Source organism: Oncorhynchus mykiss, chromosome 7, assembly GCF_057628025.1.
Source record: "Oncorhynchus mykiss isolate SJ-2025 chromosome 7, ASM5762802v1, whole genome shotgun sequence".
Classification (NCBI taxonomy): domain Eukaryota; kingdom Metazoa; phylum Chordata; class Actinopteri; order Salmoniformes; family Salmonidae; genus Oncorhynchus; species Oncorhynchus mykiss.
The window spans coordinates 81,894,603-81,909,437 of NC_143028.1; the positions used below are offsets into that span (position 1 = coordinate 81,894,603).

The 14,835-nt window shown below is 41.3% G+C and overlaps 2 protein-coding genes across 3 annotated transcripts in view; one reads left to right on the forward strand and one right to left on the reverse strand.

The window, feature by feature from the left end:
- The window catches only part of atrip (ATR interacting protein), a 47,207-nt gene extending 37,329 nt beyond the window's left edge, over positions 1–9,878 (reverse strand). The window contains exons 1-3 of the mRNA XM_036984286.2: positions 8,778–9,878; positions 1,159–1,235; positions 822–992 (exon numbers count right to left, since the gene is read on the reverse strand). Of these exons, the coding sequence (XP_036840181.2) occupies positions 822–992; positions 1,159–1,235; positions 8,778–9,090 (561 nt within the window). The 5' untranslated portion in view covers positions 9,091–9,878. The remainder of the gene's footprint in view (positions 1–821; positions 993–1,158; positions 1,236–8,777) is intronic.
- Positions 9,879–9,986: 108 nt separating this feature from the next.
- On the forward strand, positions 9,987–11,730 carry si:dkey-42i9.4 (B-cell translocation gene 1). Of its 2 annotated transcripts, NM_001160529.1 has the most exon segments (3): positions 10,106–10,141; positions 10,321–10,445; positions 11,075–11,730. In NM_001160529.1, coding segments are annotated over 2 exon segments (522 nt in total). In that variant the 5' UTR covers positions 10,106–10,141; positions 10,321–10,327; the 3' UTR covers positions 11,479–11,730.
- Positions 11,731–14,835: the final 3,105 nt, after the last annotated feature.

Consider the following 14,835-nt stretch of genomic DNA (forward strand, 5'->3'; position numbering starts at 1 on the left):
TGTCAGTGTGATGCTAACAGTTTAGCGTCCTCCACTGTAACGGGTGTCAGTGTGATGCTAACAGTTTATAGCTTCCTCCACTGTAACGGGTGTCAGTGTGATGCTAACAGTTTATAGCTTCCTCCACTGTAACGGGTGTCAGTGTGATGCTAACAGTTTATAGCTTCCTCCACTGTAACGGGTGTCAGTGTGATGCTAACAGTTTATAGCTTCCTCCACTGTAACGGGTGTCAGTGTGATGCTAACAGTTTATAGCTTCCTCCACTGTAACGGGTGTCAGTGTGATGCTAACAGTTTATAGCTTCCTCCACTGTAACGGGTGTCAGTGTGATGCTAACAGTTTATAGCTTCCTCCACTGTAACGGGTGTCAGTGTGATGCTAACAGTTTATAGCTTCCTCCACTGTAACGGGTGTCAGTGTGATGCTAACAGTTTATAGCTTCCTCCACTGTAACGGGTGTCAGTGTGATGCTAACAGTTTATAGCTTCCTCCACTGTAACGGGTGTCAGTGTGCAGTGGAGTGAGCTTACATTACATACGGTTTGGGTCGGCATAGGGTTGCAAAATTCCTGTAACTATGCAAAAAGAAAAAGGACCAGTTTTTCCAGAAATCCAGGCGAGGATTTTGGATTCTGGATGTCCTGCTTATTCCCTCCTGATACCTGATAAATTACAACCAGGATTTCTGGGAAATTTGAGAAAGTTACTGAAATTTTGCAACTCTAGTTCGGACTCGGCAGGATAGTGTGTAAAAGGTAGTTTCGTAACACATCGGGGTTTGATAGTCGTACAGAATCAAAAACCGACTTGGGACATCTACCTTCTTGGAGAGCTCCTTCTCCTTCTCGCTCTGAGTGTCTCTCTTCTCCCTCTCCAGGAGGAGCTGAGCCTGTCTTTGCGTCTCCTTCTCCTGCTGGGCGGCCCTGAGGGAGTCACGCAGCACTCTGATCTCTCCGTTCTTCATCAGGATCTCCTCCTCTACCTCCTTTAGCTGGAGAACGACACCACGTCACACTGTCATATTTCACACTGTATTACTTGGTTTTGACTAGCCAAACATGATTTTGAGCATGCTGCTGAGATTTCTTAAAAATAAACTAGCAATGTGAATATATGTCACAAGCCTTTCCAGGATTTTAGTGTCACAACTTCACTACCTTTTTCTGGAGGTCTGCTTGTTGGGCTTCCAGTTGCTTTAAATGCTCCCCGTCAGTCTTAGACGGATGTCTGTTCCCTGCGAAAACAAAAAAAGACAAAATATATTCTGACAGGAATGGAAGAACAAGAGGACAATATATATTCTGTCAGGAATGGAAGAACAAGAGGACAATATATATTCTGTCAGGAATGGAAGAACAAGAGGACAATATATTTTATGTCAGGAATGGAAGAACAAGAGGACAATATATATTCTGTCAGGAATGGAAGAACAAGAGGACAATATATATTATGTCAGGAATGGAAGAACAAGAGGACAATATATATTCTGTCAGGAATGGAAGAACAAGAGGACAATATATATTCTGTCAGGAATGGAAGAACAAGAGGACAATATATATTATGTCAGGAATGGAAGAACAAGAGGACAATATATATTCTGTCAGGAATGGAAGAACAAGAGGACAATATTTCTTTATTTTTACTATTTTCTATATCGTAGAACAGTGAAGACATCAAAACTATGAAATGCGAAGGGTCTGATTTCACTATTATTAAAACAAGACCCAGATAGCAATATAAAGACCCAGTCTATCAAAAAAAAACTGGAGGCCTCGTACACTTCAATGTTGGGATGCAAAAAATACTAGCAAAATGCATAGCAGAATAAAAAGGGTTTTACAAGGTATTGTTCATCCTGTTCAGACAGGTTTTTTACATGGACAATACATTGGAGATAATATACGACAAACTACTAGAAATCATAGAACATCATGAAACATCTAAGAAGCCAGGCCTGGTATTTATAGCGGATTTTGAAAAGGCATTTGATAAAGTAAGACTGGATTTTATTTATAAATGCCTGTTTTTTTTTCCATTTCGGTGATTCTCTTATAAAATGGGTAGAAATAATGTATAGCAACCCCAGGTGTAAAATAGTAAATAACGGCTACTTCTCAGAGAGTTTTGAATTGTCAAGAGGAGTTAAACAAGGGTGTCCGCTGTCACCATATCTATTCGTTAATGGCCATCGAAATGCTAGCTACTAAAATCAGATCCAAGAACAACATTAGAGGACTAGAAATCCATGGCTTAAAAACAAAGGTGTCCATGTATGATGATGACTCAAGTTTTATGTTAGTTATTAGTCATTATATATTATATTAGTTATTTATTATTATTATTATATCTAGCCTTAAGAGGTTAAGTCCGCAAGCTAGATCCCTACAACGCGTCATTGAAGATCTAGATAACTTTTCTGGACTCTCTGGACTAAAACCTAATTATGATAACTGTACAATAATACGTATTGGATCCTTAAAAAATACACATTTTACATTACCCTGCAGTTTACCTATAAAATGGGCTGATGGTGAAGTAGACATACTTGGTATTTATATCACAAAATATATAAATAAACTCTCCACATTGAATTTCAATAGAAACGTTGTAAAAAATAGACAAGATCCGTGTAACCATGGAGAGGTAAATACCTGTCTATTTACAGAAAAATTTCCCAGATTAACTCCAGATAATGTTTTTTTTTATCATATGAGAAAAAAAATATGTAACTTTATCTGGGATCCTAAACCAGACAAAATAAAGCATGCCTATCTATATGATGAATATGAATTGGGTGGGTTGAGATTATTAAATATAAAAGCACTAAACCTCTCTAAAAGCTTCACTTATTCAAAAGTTTTACTTGAACCCTAAATGGTTCTCAAGTAGATTAATAAGAAAAGCTCATGTATTGTTTAAAAATGGCCTTTTTGCCTCGATGAATTGAAATTATACTTTTTTCAAAGTAGCTCTCTTTTTCAAACAAGCTTTGCAGAGCTGGCTACAATTTCAATTTCATCCCCCTGAAAAGATAAAACAAATATTATGGCTGAACTCAAACATGCTGGTTGATAAAATACCTGTATTTATGGGAAAGATATTTGAAAAGGGTATTTTGTTTCTAAATTATATTGTAAATTGGAATGGTAGAGTTATGTCCTTCATGGAGTTATCAGAATTGTACGGGAAGGTCTGCTCAATCCAAGAGTACAGCCAATTTTTTTACAGCATTACCCCAAAAATGGAGGAGGCGGGAGGCAGCGGGAGGAGGTAGGGAACTGGTCTGTCTGCCCAATATAAAGGATCAAAACTGGAGGAGGCTGGTGGCAGCGGGAGGAGGCAGGGAACTGGTCTGTCTGCCCAATATAAAGGATCAAAACTGGAGGAGGCAGGTGGCAGCGGGAGGAGGTAGGGAACTGGTCTGTCTGCCCAATATAAAGGATCAAAACTGGAGGAATAAAAATAGTATAAATAGGAAAGTATCAGAGTTTAATTTGAGGACCAGGATGTTGACAACTGTGACATACAGATTGCAAAATAAGAGATTTACGATGTACAGGGTGTATGAGTTGATATATAAAACAATGCAAGATTCAAGACCTCGTACTTTTCAGCTACAATTATTATAAAGAATTCTTGCCAGCAACAAAATGTTGAATATTTGGGGCATAATATCATCAAAGCTCTGCAGATTTTGTTGTGAGGATACAAAATCAATAGACCATTTATTTTGGTATTGCCCTCAGGTAGCCTGTTTCTGGTCTCAGGTTCAGGAATGGTTAAAAAATGCATAGCATTGATCTAAAATTGAGCCTAGAAATAGTACTGTTAGGAGATCTGGAGAGACCAGGTCAGTCAATTAATAATACTCTCAGTAAAAGTACTTATCTTCAACTCGCAATCTGTGGATTCAATTCGATTAGATAGATTGAAATTGTACGTTAAACTTCACAGCATAGTTGAAAGATATATGTTGCATAGAAATCCGAAGAGGGTGGCCAGCAGAGAGAGAAGTGGGTTGGGCAGAGGGAAGCTGAGGGTTGGGATGTGGAATTGGAGTGGAGTTCCTGTGCGGGAGATAGAATGTTGTTTCGGGTTCACATTCTTTCGGCCTGGTGGGAGATCTGTCAACGTGCCCTTGAGCAGGGCATTGACTCTGGATGCTAAATACCAAAACTTTGGCAGCCATACCATTCTAAAGACCTTTATTCTACCTGTAAAATGTATGGGACGATAATATAAATTAATTAGATCTGCGTTCATATTGTTGAGTAATGGAATAAGATTATATATAAAAATCTTATTCCATTACTCAACAATTTGAATAATCTTTCCATAAATCTTACAGGTAGAATAAAAGTCTTTAGAATGGTATGGCTGCCAAAGTTTTGGTATTTATTTTCGGTAATACCCATTACCACACCGAAGACATTCTTTAACAAAATTATTGAATATCCGAAACATACAATATACATGCAGTGAAGCCGCAACTACACCACACCAGTCATCCAACAGACTCCCATTCAGAGTGACACACAGAAGTATCCAGAGTCAATGCCCTGCTCATGAAATAACATACGGAATCATGTAGTAACCCCAAAAATATTTATTTTAGATTCTTCAAAGTAGCCACCCTTTGCCTTGATGACAGCTTTAAACACTCTTGGCTTTCTCTCAACCAGCTTCACCTGGAATGTTTTTCCAACAGTCTTGAAGGAGTTCCCACATATGCTGAGCACTTGTTGGCTGCTTTTCCTTGTGGTCCAACTCATCCCAAACCATCTCAATTTGGTTGAGGTCGGGTGATTGTGGAGGCCAGGTCATCTGATGCAGCACTCCATCACTCTCCTTCTTGGTCAAATAGCCCTTACACTGCCTGGAGGTGTGTTGGGTCATAGTCCCACTAAGTGCCAACAAGATGGGATGGCTTATCGCTGCTGAATGTTGTGGTAGCCATGCTGCTAAAGTGTGCCTTGAATTCTAAATAAATCACAGACAGTGTCACCAGCAAAGCACCATCACACCTCCTCCTCCATGCTTCACAGTGGGAACCACACAAGCGGAGATCATCCGTTCACTCACACTGTATCACAAAGACAAGGCGGTTGGAACCAAAAATCTCCAATTTGGACTCATCAGAAGTAAGGACAAATTTCCAACGGTCTAATGTCCATTGCTCGTGTTTCATGGCCCAAACAAGTCTCTTCTTCTTATTGGTGTCTTTAGTAGTGGTTTCTATGCAGCAATTTGACCATGAAGGCCTGATTCCCACAGTCTCCTCTGAACATTTGATGTTGAGATGCGTCTGTTACTTGAACTCTGTGAAGCGCTTATTTTGGGCTGCATTCTGAGGTGCAGTTAATTGCCCATTTCTGAGGCTGGTAACTCTAATGAACTTACCCTCTGCAGCAGTACTGTAACTCTGGGTCTTCCTTTCCTGTGGCGGGTCCTCATGAGAGCCAGTTTCATCGTTGTGCTTGATGGTTTTTGCAAAACTCCACTTGAAGAAACCTTGAAATGTTCTGCATTTACTGACCGTCACGTCTTAAAGGAAAGATGGATCTGCCGTTTCTGTTTTGCTTGTTTGAGTTGTTCATAAAAAGGACTTGGTCTTTTACCAAATATGGTTATGTTCTATATACCAACCCTACCTTGTCACAACACAATGATTGGCTCCACAAATTAACTTTCAACAAGGCACACCTGTTAATTGAAATGCATTCCTCACGTCGGTTACTTGAACTCTAATATGGACTTGGTATTTTATCAAATAGGGCTATCTTCTGTATATGATTTGCTCAAACACTATAAGAAGGAAAGGAATTCCACAAACAAACTTTTAAGGCGGCACACCTAGGATTGCAAAGGATTGGGAAACTTTCCAGAAATTTTCCATGGGAAGTTATGCCTGGGAACTTTGCTTAAATTCATTAAAAAAAAGTTAGCTTATAACAGTGAACCTTTTTTGTGGGATACACATAAGGCAATTCTAGGTCTTGTGGCATATATTTTGGTTAAACTATCCCCAATTCAATGGAATTGTAACCCTCTGCATGCACAGTGCATTCTTCCATCACATGTACAGCTGATTATCAAGATCTGGCACACTAATGAGATGCTAATGAGCCCACAATGCTACACTGTCTGAGCCAAGGGCTACATGCTTTCTGGTGAGTTTTGACTACAATACTGGGTGGGGTGAATATATTGTATATGCCATACATGATTTTTTGTTAACTAGTAAATAGTAGCCTACAGCAAAGTGTGTTTAAATTATTTCTAACTCGTTAACAATTTCTGATAGTTAGTTTTTGCTACCATGTGGGTTTTTAGCTTGCTTGAGCCTGCTAACTGAGGAGTGTTAATTCACCTGTTTCCATACATGTTTCATTGTAAAACATGTATCTTACAAAGGAGTTGTTTAATCTCACTGCTTAACTATTTATCTGTACATGGAATTGTATTTGTGTTTTCTTTACAGGAAAATGCCACGGGCACTATCTGATGTGTGGAGACTTTTCACTGCAGCTAAGGTAGAAGCAAAAGCAGTGTACATTTGCAAATACTGTGCCAAATCATGTGAACAATGCAACAAAGATGCAGAATCATCTGGCCAAGTGCATAAAGTTCCCTCCACGCTCACAACAAGCAACCTCTGACAAAAGTCCCTCTACTTATATTCAAGGTGAAAATGATGAATCGGACACCTTTTCAATAGCAACAGCTCATGGTCCTTCTGGAATCAGAGGTTTTTTGGACTCAATGGAAGAATGTAGTCAAAGAAATGCTGATGATTGTCTTGCTCGAGCTGTTTATGCTACTGGTTCATCTCTGATGCTCACAGGCAATGTGTATTGGAAGAGATTTCTGAATGTTCTTCGCCCAGCATGCATCCCTCCGACCAGACATGCTTTATCTACTAATTTGGTCCCGGTCTCTACATTGCAGATGAGCTGAAGGCAGTCATCAATGACCTTGGACCACAGAAGGTATTTGCACTGGTGACAGACAATGCTGTGAACATGAAGGCTGCTTGGTCTCAAGTGGAGGAGTCCTACCCTCACATCACACCCATTGGCTGTGCTGCTCATGCATTGAATCTGCTCCTCAAGGTCATCATGGCACTGAAAACATTGGATACACTCTACAAGAGAGCCAAGGAAATGGTTAGGTATGTGAAGGGTCATCAAGTTGTAGCAGCAATCTACCTCACCAAGCAAAGTGAGAAGAATAAGAGCACCACATTGAAGCTGCCCAGCAACACCCGTTGGGGTGGTGTTATCATGTTTGACAGTCTCCTGGAGGGGAAGGAGTCTTTCCAAGAAATGGCCATATCACAGTCTTCCGATATGGACAGCCCCATCAAGAGGATCCTCCTGGATGATGTATTTTGGGAGAGAGTGGTAAGCAGTCTGAAACTCCTGAAACCTATAGCAGTAGCCATTGCAAGGATTGAGGGAGACAATGCCATCCTGTCTGATGTTCAGACTCTGCTTGCAGATGTAAGAGAATAAATCCGTACTGCCCTGCCCACTTCACTGTTGCTCAAAGCAGAGGAAACTGCAGTTCTGAAATACATCAAAAAGCGTGACGACTTCTGCCTGAAGCCCAAACACGCCGTAGCGTACATTTTGGACACAACATATGTCATCAGCCACCTGGTGGAAGGGACTTTGTGGATCTGAGACTCTTTCCCCTGTTGCCTCCATCATCGTCCAAATCCCACCAACATCAGCCGCCTCAGAGCGCAACTGGTCTTTGTTTGGGAACACACACACACACCAAAAGACGCAACAGGCTGACCAATACAAGGGTTGAAAAATTGGTGGCCATCCGGGCAAATATGAGGCTTTTTGAGCCTGGCAATGAGCCATCCTCAACAAGGTTGGAAAGTGACAGTGAAAATGAGGCCTCAGAGTCTGATGTTCAAGAGGTGGACATTGAGGAGGTCCAGGGAGAAGACATGGAAGCCTGAGAGGAAGACAACCAAAAGCTTTAGTTTCTAGACTATAATTTTACAGATGTATGTTGAAAACGTTTTTGGGAGATGTGATGGATCATTGGGGACCCTTCGAAATTCCCTTTCTTTTGTTGTTCAGTGAAATCATCCCATGTTTAGAGTCAACTCATTTAATTAAAAGTTCAATTCGTAACTAAATTGTTTTAAAATGTTCTATTGGAAGGATTTAATCATTTGATAATATGTCTACTTATGATGAGGTAAAAAGGTTTCTCTCTCCATATGATATAGTAAATAATTCCAATGCAAAAAAACATTATATTTAAATTATATTAATTTGCATATATTGATATTAATTTGCATATATTTACGTTAATTCCCATATAGTCCCGGTAATTCCCACAAAAAGTTTCTACCTTTGAATATTCCCCAAAATGTGCAACCCTAGGCACATCATGAAGGCGGTTGAGAGAATGCCAAGAGTGTGCAAAGCTGTCATCAAGGCAAAGGGTGGCTACTTTAAATATCTCAAATATAAAATATATTTTGATTTGTTTAACACTATTTCGGTTACTACATGATTCCATATGTGTTATTTCATAGTTTTGATGTCTTTACTATTATTCTACAATGTAGAAAATGTTTTTTTTTAAATATGGGAATGCCTTGAATGTGTAGGTTTTTCTAAATCTTTTGACCGGTAACGTTAGTGTATATTCCTGTCAGGAATGGAAGAACAAGAGGCCAATATATATTCTGTCAGGCATAGTTAAGTGCTTTAGGCCACAGACAGTACATTTATTTCGGAAGTCTTACCGAAAGTGTCTTTACACGGTAACTCGGGGATCTCTCTGTCTCTCATGGAGTTACTCCTAGCCAGACCAGAGGGTTGTTGTCTGCTCCCCGAATACGGCTTCGTCGACTCCCCTGGTCGAGGACCAATGGGTCCCATCCCCGTCCCTTTGGAGCTTGGCCCTGGTCCTGCTAGATCCCCGTTGACGGCCTGTGATGCTATAATATCAATCTCTTCCAGATCATCCTGGGTAAAGTCATCGTCACCTCCGAAGGGGTCGTTACATGGAGCCGCAGGGCTCACCACCTTGAGGCGCTTGCGGGGTGGGTACGCCATGTTACCGGGCCAGGGGTCCGACTACTTTTTTTGCCACTAAAATTACTAGAAAACGTGTAGCTTGGATAGCCAAGTAGAAACTTTTTAGCTAGCTAGCGAACTTTGGCAAGCTAACTAGCGCCAGTCAATGTGGGTCAGGGAACTCAACCATTCAACCTGAACCTCTCCGGTATTGCGGTTCAAAGCAAGCCTCTGGCTAGTTATTTGTCGCACGTCTCACAATTTAGAAGGCATTCCTAAAAATAAAATAAAAAGTTCACAAAAAAATAGCTGCAGGCTAACTCAGTTAGCAAGCTATCAAACCACCTTTCAAACGTTTTACAGAATGAGCTAATCACAACGCTGCTTATTCACGACCTCAACATAAACAGCGATCCTATTGGTCTAGAAAGCGCTCCGCGATAAAAACTGTATGGATCGCCAAAAGGGACAAAAATAACAACACCGAGTTTTGCCATTTCTCTCTCTTTCTCTCGCTCTTATCTTATCCTTCTCTCTCGAAGCAGACAAAAAATCTCCACACAAAAAAAGGGACAGAGACAGACTTCTTAAAAATTGATTCCCAAGAGATTGTTTACGCAACATTTCATCTTAGTGAATTAATTCAATCCATGACACATTGTGTCAGTAGTACATATCAGATCATAAAATAAAGACATTGAAATACTTCGCCCATATGTTTTATTTTTTTGATGCATATTTGCGGTGATATCATTATGGCATAATTCTGTGTAACATTTAGTGAACAAAGTTCAACTACATTCTCTCCACTTACACAAAAAGGAGAGAGTGAAATCTGTATGACGTCATAGGTGATGTGTGACAGGATTGGTTGCCTGGGGTTCTGTGGGTACTCCAGAATGTTTACCAGCTGAGCAGAAAAAAGAAGCAGTGTTGTGAGCGCCAAAGACTACACTGAAATACGTTGTTTTTTCTCCTCCCCCCCACCACACGTAATCTACATTTTCCCCCTTTTCAAAATCTCCTAGTCATATTTGCAAGGAGAAGAAGCGATACAGTAACTTTTTTTTACCTCCTGATTGTAGACCAGGTTTGTTTTATTTTTCTTCTCGTGTCATTTACGTTAATAATTGCAACAAAGAGAGATGGTGTCGGGTCGTTATAACATTGTTATTACCTAGGTTGTTATTTCCGTTACAATCTTGGTATAAATGTAATTTTAGTTTGATTGTGAACTAATGTTCTCCGTTTGTTTACACTATGAGACAGATATAAAATGAAAACTGAGGTATCCACAGCAGCGAATTTCATCTCCAGATTACTGAAAACAACTGGACTGCTATCCGAGGAGCAACTTCAGCATTTCAGCTATTCCCTCGAAAAATCTCTGGGAGGTAAAATGAATGGGGAATATGACTGTTCATGCATAGGGTAGCCTATAAAAATCACCAGACAAGTATGCATTCCATCACACGGTCAGTAACATTTATTTAAATATTTTTTTAAGCATATCAAGTAGAAGTGTAGGGCTACAGGCTAAGAATGAACATTAGACTGTCACTTAGCTAGCTACCTGTAGGACAGAAAACATAAGACACCAGGATAGGACATAATGATCATTGTGTGGATTGTTTTGTTTTGTAATTGCTGCTGATATTCTTGCTATTAAAATCTTCAATGGTGATTGATGTCTGAGTAGCAAAAGTGTCTCTCTCACACACACACACACACACACAATGACAAAACATGAAAGACAGAGAGCTAAAATGGCTGTTTTGACTGCCCAATCCTTTTCTACATCACACGGCAGGGTAGCCTAGTTGGACTAGTAACCAGAAGGTTGCAAGTTCAAACCCCCGAGCTGACAAGGTACAAATCTGTCGTTCTGCCCCTGAACAAGGCAGTTAACCCACTGTTCCTAGGCCGTCATTGAAAATAAGAATTTGTTGAACTGACTTGCCTAGTAAAATAAAGGTAAAAAAAAAAAAAAATCCTGACATGACTTTGTTGTTTATTTTTGCAGAGCACTACAAACACCACTGGTTCCCTAACGCTCCCTGCCGGGGCTCAGCTTACAGATGCATCAGAATCAACGAGAACCACAAGATGGACCCAGTCATCGGTGAAGCCGCCGGCACCATCGGACTGACCAGAGAACAGCTCTTCACCCTTCTGCCCAGTGAGCTTACCATGTGGGTGGATCCATACGAGGTGTCATACCGGATAGGGGAGGACGGCTCCATCTGCGTTCTCTACGAATCTGAGCCATCGTCATCGTCAACACAGCCTGAAACAGCCTCTATCCAGAGCCAAGGGGACAGCAACAACAGAGCCAGTTCCGGCAGCTGCAAAGGTGAACTGAGAGTGGGGATGGGGAGGTCCAAAAAGCCCAAGTCCTTCACCACGATAAGGATTTCCAGCAGCTAAATGTTTACCTGCCCCATCCACCTGGACACTTGGACATAGGTCAGACACACATATTGGTTAGAATAATTGTTTATTTCTTTCTTTTTTTAATATTAAAATATGGTTTAGTACTCTGATTATCAACGTGTTCACCTTTATGGATACTACACTACTATTTTGAGATTATTGACAGAAAATTAATTTTAGTGTATGGTCTTGATGTTGCTAATTTATATACGGTATATTAAAACACACGGCATTTGAATGCTCATACGAATGTCGTAAGGCTAATGATTTCATCAAACATATGATTGGATTGTGTCTGCATCCCAAATGGTCAACTGTGTGACATTGAAAAGGGAGGGTCTGGGGGAGGCACAGAAAGCAACGTTTCAAAATATAAACCGTAAAGATGAAAAAAAACATTGTTTGATATATTGATAATACAGGACACAGGAAATGCCTTTATGCCATTGGTTTTCCAACCAGGGATACTAGGACGATCCACAGAGGGTACTTAATGAGACCACAGTTACTGGTTAAAATGTACATGAGGGGGTACATCAGGGGTACTCCGGGCAGAGCAAACTTCAGTTGGTGGAACCGTAACAGCCAAATTCAGTTGGTGGAACCGTAACAGCCAAATTCAGTTGGTGGAACCGTAACAGCCAAATTCAGTTGGTGGAACCGTAACAGCCAACTTCAGTTGGTGGAACCGTAACAGACAACTTCAGTTGGTGGAACCGTAACAGACAACTTCAGTTGGTGGAACCGTAACAGACAACTTCAGTTGGTGGAACCGTAACAGACAACTTCAGTTGGTGGAACCGTAACAGACAACTTCAGTTGGTGGAACCGTAACAGCCAAATTCAGTTGGTGGAACCGTAACAGACAAATTCAGTTGGTGGAACCGTAACAGCCAAATTCAGTTGGTGGAACCGTAACAGCCAAATTCAGTTGGTGGAACCGTAACGGACAACTTCAGTTGGTGGAACCGTAACAGACAAATTCAGTTGGTGGAACCGTAACAGACCACTTCAGTTGGTGGAACCGTAACAGCCAAATTCAGTTGGTGGGACCGTAACAGACAACTTCAGTTGGTGGAACCGTAACAGCCAAATTCAGTTGGTGGAACCGTAACGGACAACTTCAGTTGGTGGAACCGTAACAGACAAATTCAGTTGGTGGAACCGTAACAGACCACTTCAGTTGGTGGAACCGTAACAGCCAAATTCAGTTGGTGGGACCGTAACAGACAACTTCAGTTGGTGGAACCGTAACAGCCAAATTCAGTTGGTGGAACCGTAACAGCCAACTTCAGTTGGTGGAACCGTAACAGCCAACTTCAGTTGGTGGAACCGTAACAGCCAAATTCAGTTGGTGGAACCGTAACAGCCAAATTCAGTTGGTGGAACCGTAACAGACAACTTCAGTTGGTGGAACCGTAACAGACAACTTCAGTTGGTGGAACCGTAACAGACAACTTCAGTTGGTGGAACCGTAACAGACAACTTCAGTTGGTGGAACCGTAACAGCCAAATTCAGTTGGTGGAACCGTAACAGACAAATTCAGTTGGTGGAACCGTAACAGCCAAATTCAGTTGGTGGAACCGTAACAGACAAATTCAGTTGGTTGGAAAGTAACAGCCAAATTCAGTTGGTGGAACCGTAACAGACAACTTCAGTTTGTGGAACCGTAACAGACAAATTCAGTTGGTGGAACCGTAACAGACCACTTCAGTTGGTGGAACCGTAACAGCCAAATTCAGTTGGTGGGACCGTAACAGACAACTTCAGTTGGTGGAACCGTAACAGACAACTTCAGTTGGTGGAACCGTAACAGCTAAATTCAGTTGGTGGAACCGTAACAGCCAAATTCAGTTGGTGGAACCGTAACAGCCAAATTCAGTTGGTGGAACCGTAACAGACAAATTCAGTTGGTTGGAAAGTAACAGCCAAATTCAGTTGGTGGAACCGTAACAGCCAAATTCAAGTTGGGGGGACCGTAATCGAAAAAGGTTGAGACCTACTGCCTTATGTTACGTTGATATTTGACATATTTAGAACTTTCAAGTGAGGTAAAACATCTAAAAGGTTGTTTTGAAATATATTTTAATAAAGTTAGAAAAAACGCTATGCCACAGCCTAACTTAAAGAATTAGAATAAGTAAATAAAGTACATCACTATAAAGTGAAATCTAAATAAGAACACAAAGTCATGAGATCTCCATTTTGCAGTAGAATGGCCTTACTGAAGAACAGTGGCAACGTCATATGATGCCACCTTTCCAACAAGTCAGTTCGTCAAATTTCTGCCCTGCTAGAGCTGGCTCTGGTCAACTGTAAGTGCTGTTATTGTGAAATGGAAATGTCTATGAGTAACCATGGCTCAGCCGCAAAGTGGTAGGCTACACAAGCTCACAGAACAGGACTGCCCAGTGCTGAAGCGCAAAGAGGGTCAAAATGATCTGTCCTTGGTTGCAACACTCACTACCAAGTTCCAAACTGCCTCCGGAAGCAGAGTCAGCACAAGAACTGTTCGTCGCGAGCTTCATGAAAAAAAAGATCCCCAAGCGTATCGGCTGGAGTGGTGTAAAGCTCGCCACCATTGGACTCTGGAACAGTGGAAACATGTCCTCTGGAGTGATGAATCACGCTTCACCATCTGGCAGTCCAACGGACTAATCTGGGTTTGGCGGATGCCAGGAGATCGCTATCTGCACGAATGCATAGTGCCAACTGTAAAGTTTGGCGGAGAAGGAATAATGGTCTGGGGCTGTTTATTCATGGTTCAGGCCCCTTAGTTCCAGTGAAGGGAAATCTTAGCGCTACAGCACACAATGACATTCTAGACGATTCTGTGCTTCGGTCACAAACCGGCCCATAGCCTATAACAAAAAAGGGAGACAGAGATCAAGTAATAAATATATTTATTAACTATATACACTTGACAATGGTGTGTGTAGTCAGTAGTGTAAGTGAGTGGTTGCGTGCATAGATGGTGATAATGAGGTGTGTTGAGAGGTGCCAAAACAATCATGCCACAAAATGCCACAACCAACAACAGTGTGTCTGCATGGAGAGTCTCCTCAAGGAATGGGGGAAAGGTGTATTTATACCCGGGACACACCCCCACGTATAGGTGTGTCCCATCTGGCTGACGATACTCCCGGCTTCGCCCACTGACATCCTATTATGAAAAACAAGAGCAAAGAGTAAGAATTCGGGCCGACAGAGTGGGAGGGTCGTCACCCCCCCCCCAAAAAAAAAACAAACAACTAATGACCACCAAGGACCCAGAAACACCACACCAACTATTGCCCTTGTTAACACTATCCCACTGCCTCAACGTGACTCCCATCCACCTGCCCCAATGT